Source organism: Ranitomeya variabilis, chromosome 6 (genome assembly GCF_051348905.1).
Source record: "Ranitomeya variabilis isolate aRanVar5 chromosome 6, aRanVar5.hap1, whole genome shotgun sequence".
NCBI lineage: Eukaryota > Metazoa > Chordata > Amphibia > Anura > Dendrobatidae > Ranitomeya > Ranitomeya variabilis.
In genome coordinates, this window is record NC_135237.1 from 424,310,743 (window position 1) to 424,325,717 (window position 14,975).

At 42.5% G+C, this 14,975-nt stretch overlaps 1 protein-coding gene across 3 annotated transcripts in view; it reads right to left on the minus strand.

Moving 5' to 3' along the window:
• Nucleotides 1-11,539: 11,539 nt before the first annotated feature.
• The window catches only part of ABHD3 (abhydrolase domain containing 3, phospholipase), a 104,933-nt gene continuing 101,497 nt past the window's right edge, over nucleotides 11,540-14,975 (minus strand). For 2 of the 3 annotated variants that reach the window (XR_013217012.1, XM_077270338.1), the window contains one exon: nucleotides 11,540-12,493. Coding sequence is in view for 2 of the 3 variants with exons in the window: in XM_077270338.1 (XP_077126453.1) it covers nucleotides 12,315-12,493 (179 nt within the window). In the remaining variant the exon portion in view is untranslated. The remainder of the gene's footprint in view (nucleotides 12,494-14,975) is intronic. The other variant, XM_077270339.1, reaches the window with a different exon arrangement.

Here is a 14,975-nt window from a genome sequence, read left to right on the forward strand (position 1 = left end):
CGATAATCAGCTGTTCGGCGCCGCAGCTGCATGTGTCGTGGCTGTGTGACAGTCGCAACACACTCATGGAGAGCCTCTGTGTAGTGACCGTCACACAGCCGTGACACAGGCAGCGCTTAATTCTGGTGCTTAGCCTCGGCTCTTCCTGATTGCCCTGGTGCAGTGGCAATTGGGGTAATATTTTTTGAGGTTCATGTCATCTGAAATCAAGCCCAGGGGTTAGTAATGGAGAGGTGTCTATCAGAAACCCCCTTTACTAACCCCGTTTTTAAAAATAAAAAGGCACAAACACAGGAAAAAAAGTTTATTTGAATAAAGACTTCCCACACATCCCCTGGTTCACCCATTTATTATTAAAGTAGATCCCAGCAGTTGCAAAGTAATCCTTTGTGGTTCCTGTGGTGAAATATGTATATATATATATATATATATATGTATATATATATATATATATATATATATATATATATATATATATATATATATATGTGCAGTGAACTATGTATAGATTTATTGTGTAACTAGCAATAATGTAACATCTGTCCTGAAGAATGCAGGTCTCACCCAGCTGTTAATATGTATTTTCCTGAGACAGCAGACTTCTGTCCCCAAATCTCACCTGGGGGTCGTGATGGGAACCAAGAAGAAAGGGAACATTTGACACCTCCTAGCTCTTTGGAAGAGAGATGTCACTTACAGTCTGACACACAGTCTGTGGGAAGCTTTACAGGAAGAATCTCAGAGAAATAATATATTCATTGGGGGCGTGGTCCAATCAAAAACAAGCAATTAGAATATCAACTTGAGGGGCTGGTCTAGAAATCTGACGTCCAGGTTGACTCTATAAATTTGGCTTGTATACATTCAAAATTGTTCACATATGAGGGCAGCCTGGGAAGCTGATGTGTTCCACCAACTCCATATTCACCCCCCCCCCCCCATGGAGCAGAAGCAGACTACAAGTTAGCTATTTCTGTAAATTGTCTCCTGTTTATTTTGTACTTTTTTTGCATATTTGTGTGTCTTTTTATTATCATATTTTTATACCTTTTTCTTACTGTAAGCACTGAACCTTTTTGTATTAAAGCATAAAACTTTAACAAGTTGAACCTTGAATGTTCTAAAGAATCCATAGCCTTAAATAGTGTGAGCCTTACGAGTGGAAGACAGTATAAGTAATAGTCCGTGACTCATCGCCCGTGTATTCAGGGAGTGGTGGCAGCTTGTATGAGCGGGTGTGTGGCCTGGGTCAGTGTGTGATTTATGCTCTCATCACAGCATAGGACAGAGGTTGAATGCTGGACTGAGAGTGGGGAGATAGATTAAGCCTTGCAGGCACAACCCCAAGTCACATGCTGAGAGCGGGTACATGACGAATTAGTGACACCACGGAGAGGGATCCGTGATAGTTCCCATGACGTTCAATGATTCTTTAGTGCAACCTATGGAGTGTCGTTCTGAGAACAGCGCTGCATAGGTTACTCAAGGTCATGTCTCACAGGCGATGATATCAGTATCGTCATTGCCATGAAACATGACTGCGAGTGACCTATGCAGCCTCGAGAATGACGTTATATTGGTCACTTGCGATCAGGTCTCACAAGCAATGACATCAGTAAATGAGTAAACCAGAGAATGTGTGGGAGAGTCTTTATTCAAGTAAACTTTTTTCCTGAGTGTGGGTGTAATACAGGGTTATTAATGGGGGTGTCTGATAGATGCCTCTTCATTACTAACCCCTGGGTTTGATGCCAACTGACATTACACAGATAACATGAGCCCCAAAAACTAAGTGAGTACACTATATACTAAGGCACTGTGTTACACATAATAAGTGAGTACACTACAGGTGCATCTCACAAAATTAGAATATCATCAAAAAGTTAATTTATTTCAGTTCTTTAATACGAAAATTGAAACCCATATATTAGATAGTCATTACTAATAGAGTGATGCATTTCAAGTGTTTATTTCTCTTAATGTTGATGACTATGGTTTACAGCCAATGAAAACCCAAAAGTTATTATCTTAGTAAATTAGAATACTTTATAACGCCAGCTTGAAAAAATGATTTTAATATCCGAAATGTTCACCTACTGAAATGCATGTTCAGTAAAAATGCATTCAATAGTTGGTAAATAATAGTGCCCTGTCTTCGATTAAAAGCGGAATACTTGCAGTATGTGCTTGACACGGAGATGGGTACTAGGTATATCACAATTACATTAGAGCTTGTAAATCAATTTTATCTACGTAGGGTTGTGCACTTGTGCTATAAGCCACATGTAGTTGCATTTTCATCCAATATAACAATATTGGCATGTGGCACGGTGGCTCAGTGGATAGCACTGGAGCCTTGCAGCGCTGAAGTCCTGGGTTCTAATCCCACCTTGGACAACATCTGCAAGGAGTTTGTATGTTCTCCCTGTGTTTGCGTGGGTTTCCTCCGGGCACTCCGGTTTCCTCCCACGTTCCAAAGACATACTGATAGGGAATTTAGGTTGTGAGCCCCATCGAGGACAGAGATGATAATGTGTGCAAAACTGTAAAGCGCTTCGTAATATGTTAGCGCTATATAAAAAAAAAAATAAAGAAAGAAGAAGAATGTGAACCCCAGGATTTGAGAACTGTAATAGTTGTTTACTGATAGTAAACACTGTGCTGAAAAAAAACATTCTTAGGCCATGTTCACACTTTGCGGTGTGCTCTGCAGGTTTATCCCGCAGCGGAATTGATAAATCTGCAGGGCAAAACTGCTGCGGTTATCCCTGCAGATTTATCGCGGTTTGTTCCGCGGTTTCCGCTGCGGGATTACTCCTGTACTATTGATGCTGCATATGCAGCAATATGCAGCATCAATATTAATGATAAAAATAATAAAAATTGGTTATATTCACCCCCTCTGATGTCCGGATCTCCTGGGCGCTGCACCCGGCGGTCCGGTTCCAAAGATGCTGTGCCGAGAAGGACCTTCGTGACGTCACGGTCATGTGACCGCGGCGTCATCACGGTCATGTGACCGCGACGTCACCACAGGTCCTGTTCGCACAGCAAACCGAAGACCGGACGGCCGCGGGCAGCGCTGAGAGGTGAGTATAACATCATTTTTTATTTTAATTCTTTTTTTTTTACACTATTTATGCTTCCCAGGGCCTGGAGGAGAGTCTCCTCTCCTCCACCCCGGGTACCACCCGCACATTATCCGCTTACTTCCCGCAACGTGGGCACAGCCCCATTCGGGAAGTAAGCGGTTCAATGCATTTCTATGGGTGCAGAATCGCTGCGATTCTGCACAAAGAAGTGACATGCTGCGGGTTTTAAACCGCTGCGTTTCTGCGCGGTTTTTCCCGCAGCATGTGCACAGCGGTTTGCGGTTTTCATAGGGTTTACATGTTAATGTAAACGCTATGGAAACTGCTGCGGACCCGCAGCATCAAAATCGCCGCGGATCCGCGGTAAAAACCGCAAAGTGTGAACATGGCCTTATATTCAGAGATGGCTTTAAAACCTCTTAACAATATAAAACTCAAAAGTATGTCTGATGTTAACATATCCAACATAAATAATCAAAGCAAATCAATCTGTAAGTGTGTAGATTACTTGCATATTCCCTAGTACTCCTTCCAAACTGTCATTTCTAATTAGCTCTCTACCTTGGACATGACCTTCTAATAATGCAACTTCTGCTTTTTATACATAGATAGCATCAGGCTAAACTTTAAAAAAAAAAAAAAAAAACAGCTCTGCTTTTGAACACCCTTTCAATTGTGAACTGTTGTTACAAAAAATCTACATGAAAAATCAGGAATTCGGGGAACACCATGTACTGAATTATTATAACTACTAGATGGTGGCCCGATTCTAACGCATCGGGTATTCTAGAATATGTACAGTATGTAGTTTATTTATGAAGTTTTCAGAATAATGCAATTTATACAGAGGATTCGGCCGGCCGGGCGTGACCAATTAGCGAAGCGTGGTTCAAATTCCGTGCCAATTCGAGGCCGGACTGCGATTGTCGCTGATTGTTCACGGCCGGCCGGGCGTGACTAATCAGTGAAGCTAGGGCCTGCTCCAGGTTTTTGAGGGCCTGGACGAAAGCGTCTCAGTGGGTCCCCCTCTTTAACACATACCATGATTCATGATGCACAGATACTGCAGAGAAATATACCACAGCCAAGTAGCATATAAGACAGCCCACGTAGTATATAGCACAGCCACATAGCATATAGCACAGGCCACGTAGTATATTACACAGCCCACGTAGCATATAGCACAGCAATGTAGCATATAACACAGCCACGTAGTATATAACACAGCCCACATAGTATATAGCACAGCCACGTAGTATATAGCACAACCACATAGTATATTGACCAGCCACGTACAGTTAGGTCCATATATATTTGGACAGAGACAACATTTTTCTTATTTTGGTTATAGACATTACCACAATGAATTTTAAACAAAACAATTCAGATGCAGTTGAAGTTCAGACTTTCAGCTTTCATTTGAGGGTATCCACATTAAAATTGGATGAAGGGTTTAGGAGTTTCAGCTCCTTAACATGTGCCACCCTGTTTTTAAAGGGACCAAAAGTAATTGGACAATTGACTCCAAGGCTATTTCATGGACAGGTGTGGGTAATCCCTTCGTTATGTCATTCTCAATTAAGCAGATAAAAGGTCTGGAGTTGATTTGAAGTGTGGTGCTTGCATTTGGAAGGTTTTGCTGTGAAGTAAACATGCGGTCAAAGGAGCTCTCCATGCAGGTGAAACAAGCCATCCTTAAGCTGCGAAAACAGAAAAAACCCATCCGAGAAATTGCTACAATATTAGGAGTGGCAAAATATACAGTTTGGTACATCCTGAGAAAGAAAGAAAGCACTGGTGAACTCATCAATGCAAAAAGACCTGGGCGTCCACGGAAGACAACAGTGGTGGATGAATAAACGTAGAGAAAAAAGATAGGCCTGAAAAACGGGAGTCACCACTACAATAATATATGATATAAACGAACAGCTTTAATACACACTAATGCAAAAGACAGGACATTTAAAACCATTAAAAACAAGGGGATGACACATATCCCTGAAACAACAAAGCCTGTAATGAGGCCTATGCACCGCACCCTAGCATAAAGGAATATATACACATGCCCAGTATAATAAATCAAATGCCCTGAGAATGATACAGTAGCTAAAAATGAACAAAGAACTCCCTGGTCAGTGTAACAGCCCCTGAGCAAAAGGACAAAGAGGGAGTGTGCACCTAATGCAGGATAAATCTATGCCCAGTAGTGCTCTTGGATCAAGGGAAGAAAGCCCGTTGGTCCGGAACAGAAGGGCAAAAAATAGCCATGAAAGTGATAATAGAGGCAAGGGCATGTGTGTCCTGTAGCAAGAGGGTGCGGGCAGCAGACACCCAACGCGTGTCGCCACGCTGAAGTGGCTTCGTCAGGGGTAAGGTCTGCATGCCCTGTCCTATGTTTAAATAGAAAGTCAAGGGTAACTTACCCAATCATCAGCTGTGTGAAAGGAAAACGCCGCGTGGAGTAGCCATAATGGCCTTGCGATATGCCGGGCCCGGCATGTATGTACCGCGCATGCGCCGGCATTCCTGAGCGGAAGTGTAAACTCCGCTCATGGTTGCCGTGGCAGCGCGTGTGCAGGGAGAGAGAGCGCTTGCGCAACAAGAAAAGGAAAAAGCATTACAATGAAAGAGCCTAAAGGCACAAAGGGGGCGCCAACTACGGGAAAATACAAAACAGGGAGCCCACTAGTGCGGAGTCATGGTGCTGGAGCCCAACTGTATAATAAATGTAAAATGGATTTGAACAGAAAGTTTAACCCTAAACCACTAATAGGAGGCAAGATACCATGGGGTTATATTGAATGAACAGGGAAAATTATTATACAAAGTAGCAACTATTACAATTGTGTAACTGAAGGCCAACCAAATAGAACTATAAGCAAAAAACTCAAAAAGTGTATACCCATCCAGATATATAAAGATATAGAATATATATAATATATATAATAAAGGCCACCCAAATGGCTGTACAAAAAGTGAAAATATAATCTAAAATTTTTTTACTACCAAAAAGTCCAATTCATTGTTTATAATAACCAGTGAACAAAAGATCTTCATTTATGCCAAAAGGAATGACACAATTCAAGTCAAAGATCCACTTGGATTCCCGTTTGAGGAGTTCAAGGGTGATGTTGCCACCCCTGATGTTCATGTTTACTGCTTCCAATCCTAAAATCTTCGTGCCAGCCCACTGTGAATTATGTTCCACCAGGTAATGTGCCGCCACTGATGTAAGGGTCTTCCCCTTAGCCTTGTCCCTTTGCGCTGTGTTGATATTGGAGAAGTGTTGATGCATACGTCTCCTAAGTTCCTGTGTTGTTTGGCCCACGTAGACCTTTGGACAGGGGCACACCAAAGCGTAGATCAAATTCCGGGATCTGCAGTTAAAGTAGGTTTTAGTAGGCGTCTGTGAAGACAAAAAAGGAATCATAATTTTCTCTCCACGGCTAGTGAAGGGACATATGCTGCAATTGCCACATGGAAAGGTTCCCTTGAGTCTGACCCCTCTGCCAAGCTTTGTGGACGGTCGCTGAAAGTGGCTGTGGCACAATTGATCCCTCAAGCTCCTAGCCCTCCTGGCCACCAAATTGGGTTGAGGGGCAATGTGAGGGAGGAGTTTCGACTCACTCCGTAAAATACCCCAATACTTGGACAGGATTCCACGTAGGTCCTGCCATTGATTATTAAAGGCGGTAATTATACCGAGCGGTCTCTCTCTGGCCCTGTGTCTACCCTCTAATAGGTCATCCCTGTTACTATTGCTGGCCACCGAAAAGGCCCGGGAAATGACCCGCTTAGGGTAACCCCTTTCCTGGAAGCGTGCAGTGAGGTCTCGGGAGTGACTAGTAAAATCTCCTTGTTCACTGCAATTTCTCCTAACTCTTAGGAATTGACCCTTAGGAATACCAGTTTTTAAATGCAAAGGGTGAAAACTCTCAAAGTGGAGAAGGCTATTCGTAGCCGTTGGTTTCCGAAAGAGTGTTGTTTGAATTCGCCGACCCCTCACCTGTAGTTTCAAATCCAAGAAGTCAACTTCCGTCTGAGAATAGTGAGATGTGAGACGAATATTCCAGGGGTTATCGTTAAGAGTATTCACAAAGTCCTTACAATGTTCCTGAGTGCCTGTCCAAATGAAGACCACATCGTCAATATAACGAAACCACTTCATGACATGTTTCACAAAGTGGTCCGAGCAGTAAACCCTGGTAACCTCCCACCACCCCAAGGCCAGGTTGGCATAGGCAGGGGCACAACGTGCCCCCATAGCAGTGCCCCTTACTTGCCTGTAGTAGACACGATCAAATACAAAGTAATTCTGGTCAAGGACAAACAGCAATAGATCCAAAATGAACGAGTCATGTCCTCTGTCTCCTGTGGTCTTTAAATCCAGAAAGTATGATACTGCGCCAATGCCCCAATCATGTCCAATACACGTGTACAATGATTCGACATCCAGCTTGACGAGCCATGCCCCCGTCGGAATATCCAGATTTTGAAGCTGGCAATTGCAGCATATGTCCCTTCACTAGCCGTGGAGAGAAAATTATGATTCCTTTTTTGTCTTCACAGACGCCTACTAAAACCTACTTTAACTGCAGATCCCGGAATTTGATCTACGCTTTGGTGTGCCCCTGTCCAAAGGTCTACGTGGGCCAAACAACACAGGAACTTAGGAGACGTATGCATCAACACTTCTCCAATATCAACACAGCGCAAAGGGACAAGGCTAAGGGGAAGACCCTTACATCAGTGGCGGCACATTACCTGGTGGAACATAATTCACAGTGGGCTGGCACGAAGATTTTAGGATTGGAAGCAGTAAACATGAACATCAGGGGTGGCAACATCACCCTTGAACTCCTCAAACGGGAATCCAAGTGGATCTTTGACTTGAATTGTGTCATTCCTTTTGGCATAAATGAAGATCTTTTGTTCACTGGTTATTATAAACAATGAATTGGACTTTTTGGTAGTAAAAAAATTTTAGATTATATTTTCACTTTTTGTACAGCCATTTGGGTGGCCTTTATTATATATATTCTATATCTTTATATATTTGGATGGGTATACACTTTTTGAGTTTTTTGCTTATAGTTCTATTTGGTTGGCCTTCAGTTACACAATTGTAATAGTTGCTACTTTGTATAATAATTTTCCCTGTTCATTCAATATAACCCCATGGTATCTTGCCTCCTATTAGTGGTTTAGGGTTAAACTTTCTGTTCAAATCCATTTTACATTTATTATACAGTTGGGCTCCAGCACCATGACTCCGCACTAGTGGGCTCCCTGTTTTGTATTTTCCCGTAGTTGGCGCCCCCTTTGTGCCTTTAGGCTCTTTCATTGTAATGCTTTTTCCTTTTCTTGTTGCGCAAGCGCTCTCTCTCCCTGCACACGCGCTGCCACGGCAACCATGAGCGGAGTTTACACTTCCGCTCAGGAATGCCGGCGCATGCGCGGTACATACATGCCGGGCCTGGCATATCGCAACGCCATTATGGCTACTCCACGCGGCGTTTTCCTTTCACACAGCTGATGATTGGGTAAGTTACCCTTGACTTTCTATTTAAACATAGGACAGGGCATGCAGACCTTACCCCTGACGAAGCCACTTCAGCGTGGCGACACGCGTTGGGTGTCTGCTGCCCGCACCCTCTTGCTACAGGACACACATGCCCTTGCCTCTATTATCACTTTCATGGCTATTTTTTGCCCTTCTGTTCCGGACCAACGGGCTTTCTTCCCTTGATCCAAGAGCACTACTGGGCATAGATTTATCCTGCATTAGGTGCACACTCCCTCTTTGTCCTTTTGCTCAGGGGCTGTTACACTGACCAGGGAGTTCTTTGTTCATTTTTAGCTACTGTATCATTCTCAGGGCATTTGATTTATTATACTGGGCATGTGTATATATTCCTTTATGCTAGGGTGCGGTGCATAGGCCTCATTACAGGCTTTGTTGTTTCAGGGATATGTGTCATCCCCTTGTTTTTAATGGTTTTAAATGTCCTGTCTTTTGCATTAGTGTGTATTAAAGCTGTTCGTTTATATCATATATTATTGTAGTGGTGACTCCCGTTTTTCAGGCCTATCTTTTTTCTCTACGTTTATTACTCTTAGTCTTTATAGGCTTGGGTTGAGTCCCACTGAGCGTGGTGCCCCCATTTTTCTTGTTTTGAACAGTGGTGGATGATCGCAGAATAATCTCCATGGTGAAGAGAAACCCCTTCACAACAGCCAATCAAGTGAACAACACTCTCCAGGAGGTCGGCGTATCAATATCCAAATCTACCATAAAGAGAAGACTGCATGAAAGTAAATACAGAGGGTTCACTGCACGGTGCAAGCCACTCATAAGCATCAAGAAGAAAAAGGCTAGACTGGAATTTGCTAAAAAACATCTAAAAAAGCCAGCACAGTTCTAGAAGAACATTTTTTGGACAGATGAAACCAAGATCAACCTCTACCAGAATGATGGAAAGAGAAAAGTATGGCAAAGGCGTGGTACAGCTCATGATCCAAAGCATACCACATCATCTGTAAAACCCGGCGGAGGCAGTGTGATGGCTTGGGCATGCATGGCTGCCAGTGGCACTGGGTCACTAGTGTTTATTGATGATGTGACACAGGACAGAAGCAGCCGAATGAATTCTGAGGTATTCAGAGCCACACTGTGTGCTCAGATCCAGCCAAATGCAGCCAAACTGATTGGTCGTCGTTTCATCCTACAGATAGACAATGACCCAAAACATGAAGCCAAAGCAACCCAGGAGTTTATTAAAGCAAAGAAGTGGAATATTCCTGAATGGCCAAGTCAGTCACCTGATCTCAACCCAATTGAGCATGCATTTCACTTGTTAAAGACTAAACTTCAAACAGAAAGGCCCACAAACAAACAGCAACTGAAAACCACCGCAGTGAAGGCCTGGCAGAGCAACAAAAAGGAGGAAACACAGTGTCTGGTGATGTCCATGAGTTCAAGACTTCAGGCAGTCATTGCCAACAAAGGGTTTTCAACCAAGCACTAAAAATAAACATTTTATTTAAAATTATTGAATCTGTCCAATTACTTTTGGTCCCTTTAAAAACAGGGTGGCACATGTTAAGAAGCTGAAACTTCTAAACCCTTCATCCAATTTTAATGTGGATACCCTTAAATGAAAGCTGAAAGTCTGAACTTCAACTGCATCTGAATTGTTTTGTTTAAAATTCATTGTGGTAATGTCTATAACCAAAATAAGAAAAATGTTGTCTCTGTCCAAATATATATGGACCTAACTGTATATTGTACAGCTTCATAGTATATAGCACAGCCCACGTAGTATATAACACAGCCACGTAGTATATAGCACAGCCCACGAAGTAAATAGCACAGCTCACGCAGTATATAACACAGCCACGTAGTATACTGGCCAGCCACGTAATATACTGGCCAGCCACGTATATAGCACAGAGATGTAGTATATTACACAGCCCACGCAGTATATAACACAGCCCATGCAGTATATAACACAGCCCACGTAATATATAGCACAGCCTACGTAGTATATAGCAATGTGGGCACCATATCCATTAAAAAATAATTAAAATAAAAAATAGTTATATACTCACCTTCCGGCGGCCCCCGGATCCAGGCGAGGCATTTAGCGATGCTCCTCGCGACGCTCCGGTCCAAGAATGCATTGCGGTCTAGCAAGATGATGACGTAGCGGTCTCGCGAGACCCCTACATCATCTCGCGAGACCACAATGCATGGCCCACAGTGTTGCGAGGAGCAGGAAAGGCGCCGGAAGGTGAGTATATAATGATTTTTTATTTTTTTATTATTAACATTAGATCTTTTTACTATTGATGCTGCATAGGCAGCTGGTGAAGTCAGACGCTCTTGATTCATTAAAAGGCACCTCACCACAAATCTTACTCCAGTCAAGTACTGGAGTAAGATTTGTGGCATAAGGAAGCCCACCGCTGGTCATGTGTTTGACAAGTTGGGGTAGCCACACCCTGGTCCAGCTCCGCCCACTTTATTGGAGATGGATGAAAATGGAACGGGAATGCCAAAAATTGTATAACTTTCATGCAAATTTTGTGACTTTTAAAAGCCTTTTATACCAGAATTATGGGGATAAAGCTCAGATGAATTGGGCCATATATCTGCTTTTGCATCTCTGACTTCTTTAAGTAAATGGTGCAATTCCAGACACAACTCATGGAGAGTAATGGTGGTGTTTCTAGAAAACCATTTTTCTGATCACAAATCTTAAATCTTTTCTTCTCCATTATTAACTTTGGCTACATTTATAAGTCAGTCATTTTCCTGCTACAACAAAGCACTGCGTTTTCTAAGATAACTGTAGCAGCATAAACTAGGGTTGCGCTGCACTGCATTTTGCAATTAAGCTGTATTTCACAGTCATTATGATATTATAAAACAGAGGCCCAGCACGGCTTCTAAAATTACAATTTTTTATTTGAACAGGATAAACTAAAATATATATTTATTTCAAGTGCATTTGAATCAGTTATAAAATAAATATGGTAAAGGAACATGAAAAATCAAAGTTACACATGGTTTTGTAGATGTAGGAAATAAGTTCTAGCTAATACTGCCACAATCCATGCTTTATCTCAATCTAATGTCTTTGTGCATTTTGTTATTCATTGCTGTAGTTTTAGTATTGTTTTGCGCTGTTTTTTTCCCAGTGCCCTCATGAGCATGCATTACATTATCACATATCAGGATGTGAATATCCGTCACACTGTATTATGGTAATGCTTGCAGTTCTGGGCAGAGAAACTGGTTTATATGATAGCCCTGAGGAATGTATCTTTGTATATATTACAGTTATGTTAAGTGCAATAGAGTATATGCAAAGCGTAATAATAGTTAAGGTCATTCTTGGTAACATAAAAAAATGAAATATAAAATGCTGACATTCCTGTATGAAAGTACTTGCTAGAAAACAATACATATATATATATATATTTTTTTTTTTTGCAAGTGTTTGATGCTATACGCCGTGATCAAGCTTGCTTGCTTACCGGCTTGCTATAATTGAATGTTAACCCTTGTGCTTCTTTAGAGGTATAGTTTCATGATTCATCAGCAGCTAAAGGGTTAACTTGTGCATAAGCTGAACCTATATTTTTTTCTAGAACCTTCCATTGTAAAATGATGATCTTAGAATAAAACAAAACAAAAAAAAGTATCACTTTGGAAATCTACATCCTGGGAAGCTCACTTCCATGCTCAAAAACTGCCTGTACAAACTGCTTGAAAATTCGATCCATGTAGGTCTGCTGCCTTGGCCAGATGCCCTCCAGAAACCCTATATGGCCTCCATAGGCTGTAAGCACCAGGGCAACATTAGGGTTTTGTTTGGCACTTTCCACTGGGATTGCTGAAAAAAAAAGAGAAACTCAATCATAAATAGAAAAGAAATCTAGATTTTAGCTTATTGTTAAAAGTCATGTTGAAATGTGACTTAAAAAGGTGTTCCCACTAACAAATTTAATTTTAATCAATAGATCGTTGAATAATAATAATTTCCACACCTGGATGTGTTTTTAACAAAATGTTCCTGTGGTGCAATATTCCTATAAATGTGCCCGTGCTTTGTCTAACCGTGCAGGAAAGGAACATGGTCTGATCATACCACATCTCAAGGCAGGGGAGGACGCAAAAGACAGTATACAGACATTACAGCACGGGATCAGTGTCACGAGGAGGTTTCTTCAAACATCTCCAACTGTCATGACAGCGTCGTGGTCTGTGGATTCCACAGATTCAGACAATCCTCCTTGTGGTAGATAGATATGATCAGCACAGAGTTACTCAGCCATCGACTTTTACATTTGCAGCTCCTAGGCAGGTTAGAAGGAGTTAAATCTTTGCTGAACTTAGCTTGTTGATTGCCCATGTTCACATGCTGCAGGAGAACCAGTCATGTCTCTTTCCCTATTTAAAGTGAACCTGTCACCCCCAAAATCGAAGATGAGCTAAGCCCACCGGCATCAGGGGCAGTAATGCTGTAGATAAGCCCCCGATGTACCCTGAAAGATGAGAAAAAGAGGTTAGATTATACTCACCCAGAGGCGGTCCCGCTGCGGTCCGTTCCGATGGGCGTTGCCGTCTGGTCCAGCGTCTCCCATCTTCTTACGATGACGTCCTCTTCTTGTCTTCACGCTGCGGCTCTGGCGCTGGCGTACTTTGTCTGCCCTGTTGAGGGCAGAGCAAAGTACTGCAGTGTGCAGGTGCCGGGAAAGGTCAGAGAGGCCCGGCACCTGATGCTGGTGGGCTTAGCTCATCTTCGATTTTGGGAGTGACAGGTTCCCTTTAAGCTGACTCCACTGATCAAGGGATGCCACACCAGCAATAGTTTTCTGTATTCTGGTTTTGGAGAGGTGGACATATTTTGGTTTACTGGTTATTAACAATGTAGTTGTGAGCAGTGTTTGGTTAACCCTTTCCTTCCCCCCCCCCTGGTGTCTTGATATTACTTTGTTGTTGTCTCTCAGACTTAACACTTTATGTCCCTATGTGTATTTACCTGAGAGCTTGTTGTGTGACTGTGTTTCTGTTCTGCCCGGTCTGTCTGTTTTGTATTTCCCCATACATGTATCAAACTAGCGCTGCTTAGGGGCATAGTAAGGAACGAGGCTCAGGCATCTGCACCTTCAGGAGTAATCTCGGGAACAGGGATAGCTAGGAATCTCTAGCTTAAGGGCCTGTTTCCACTTGCGAGAAACACGTCTGTGTCTCGCATGTGAAAACCAAGCTCTGGCGCCGGCACTTGGGAGCGGAGCGTGCGGCTGCATGTATTCCTATGCGGCCGCACGCTCCTCTCCCAAGTGCTGGCGCCAGAGCTTGGTTTTCACATGCGAGACACGGATGTGTTTCTCGCAAGTGGAAACAAGCCCTTAGAGTCAGACTAGGAGCACACTATCCCTCAGTCACACCATGACACAAAACTAGTTCTTTCTTTGAGGTAAAACATTGTTTAAAAATAGGCAGTGACATGCTTTGCCTCTCAAAAAGAATCAGCTGTGACCCCGTGCTCTCCTGTCTGTATACTCTTTTGCTTCCTCTCCTGCCCAGGAGCTGTGGTATGATCAGACTATGTTCCTGCACAGTCAGACACAGCCATTACACAGTACACAGCAGGGGCACATTTATAAGATTATCGCAGCACAGGAACATTATTTTTTCACACATCCAACTGTAGAACTTATTTTTATTCCAAGATCTCTTGATTAAAGTGTACTTTGTGTGAAATCCCTTTAAGAAATATCGATATTAATAAAAATAATGAAGGATTATTCCAAAAATCTTCCATAGGATAGGGAATAACTTAGTCATTGCCAGGGTTCTGATTTCTGGGACCGCCAGTGAGAACGGTGCTTTAGATCCCAGGAATGGGGCTCTGCAAATTTCTATCTTGAATGTTGGAGGTGCCCAAGTTTCACCTCCACTCCATTTACTCTCTATGGTTTTGCCAGAAATAGCTGAGTTCTAGACTCAAGTTTTTGTGGCAATTCCATAAACAATGAATGTAGCGGAGGTTCAGCATAGGTATCTTCATCTCATTCAAGATGGGAATCTCCAGAGCCTGGATTTCGGGATAGTGGGGTCTGAACATTGGGGAAAAAGGATTATTTATAATTTTGGGAATAAACCTTTTAATAAATAAAAATATGAATAGTTAAATTCATCTGTAACGTCTCATTTCAGTAGTAAATACCCAAGCATCAAAGAGATAGTAGCGACATCATATGGATTGCCATTACAATACTATAGGCTATGGCTTACTCCAACTGTTTTTGGGCATATACAGTCTGACACCCTACTCACAGGCATTTCTACTGCCTAATCCTAGACCTTGA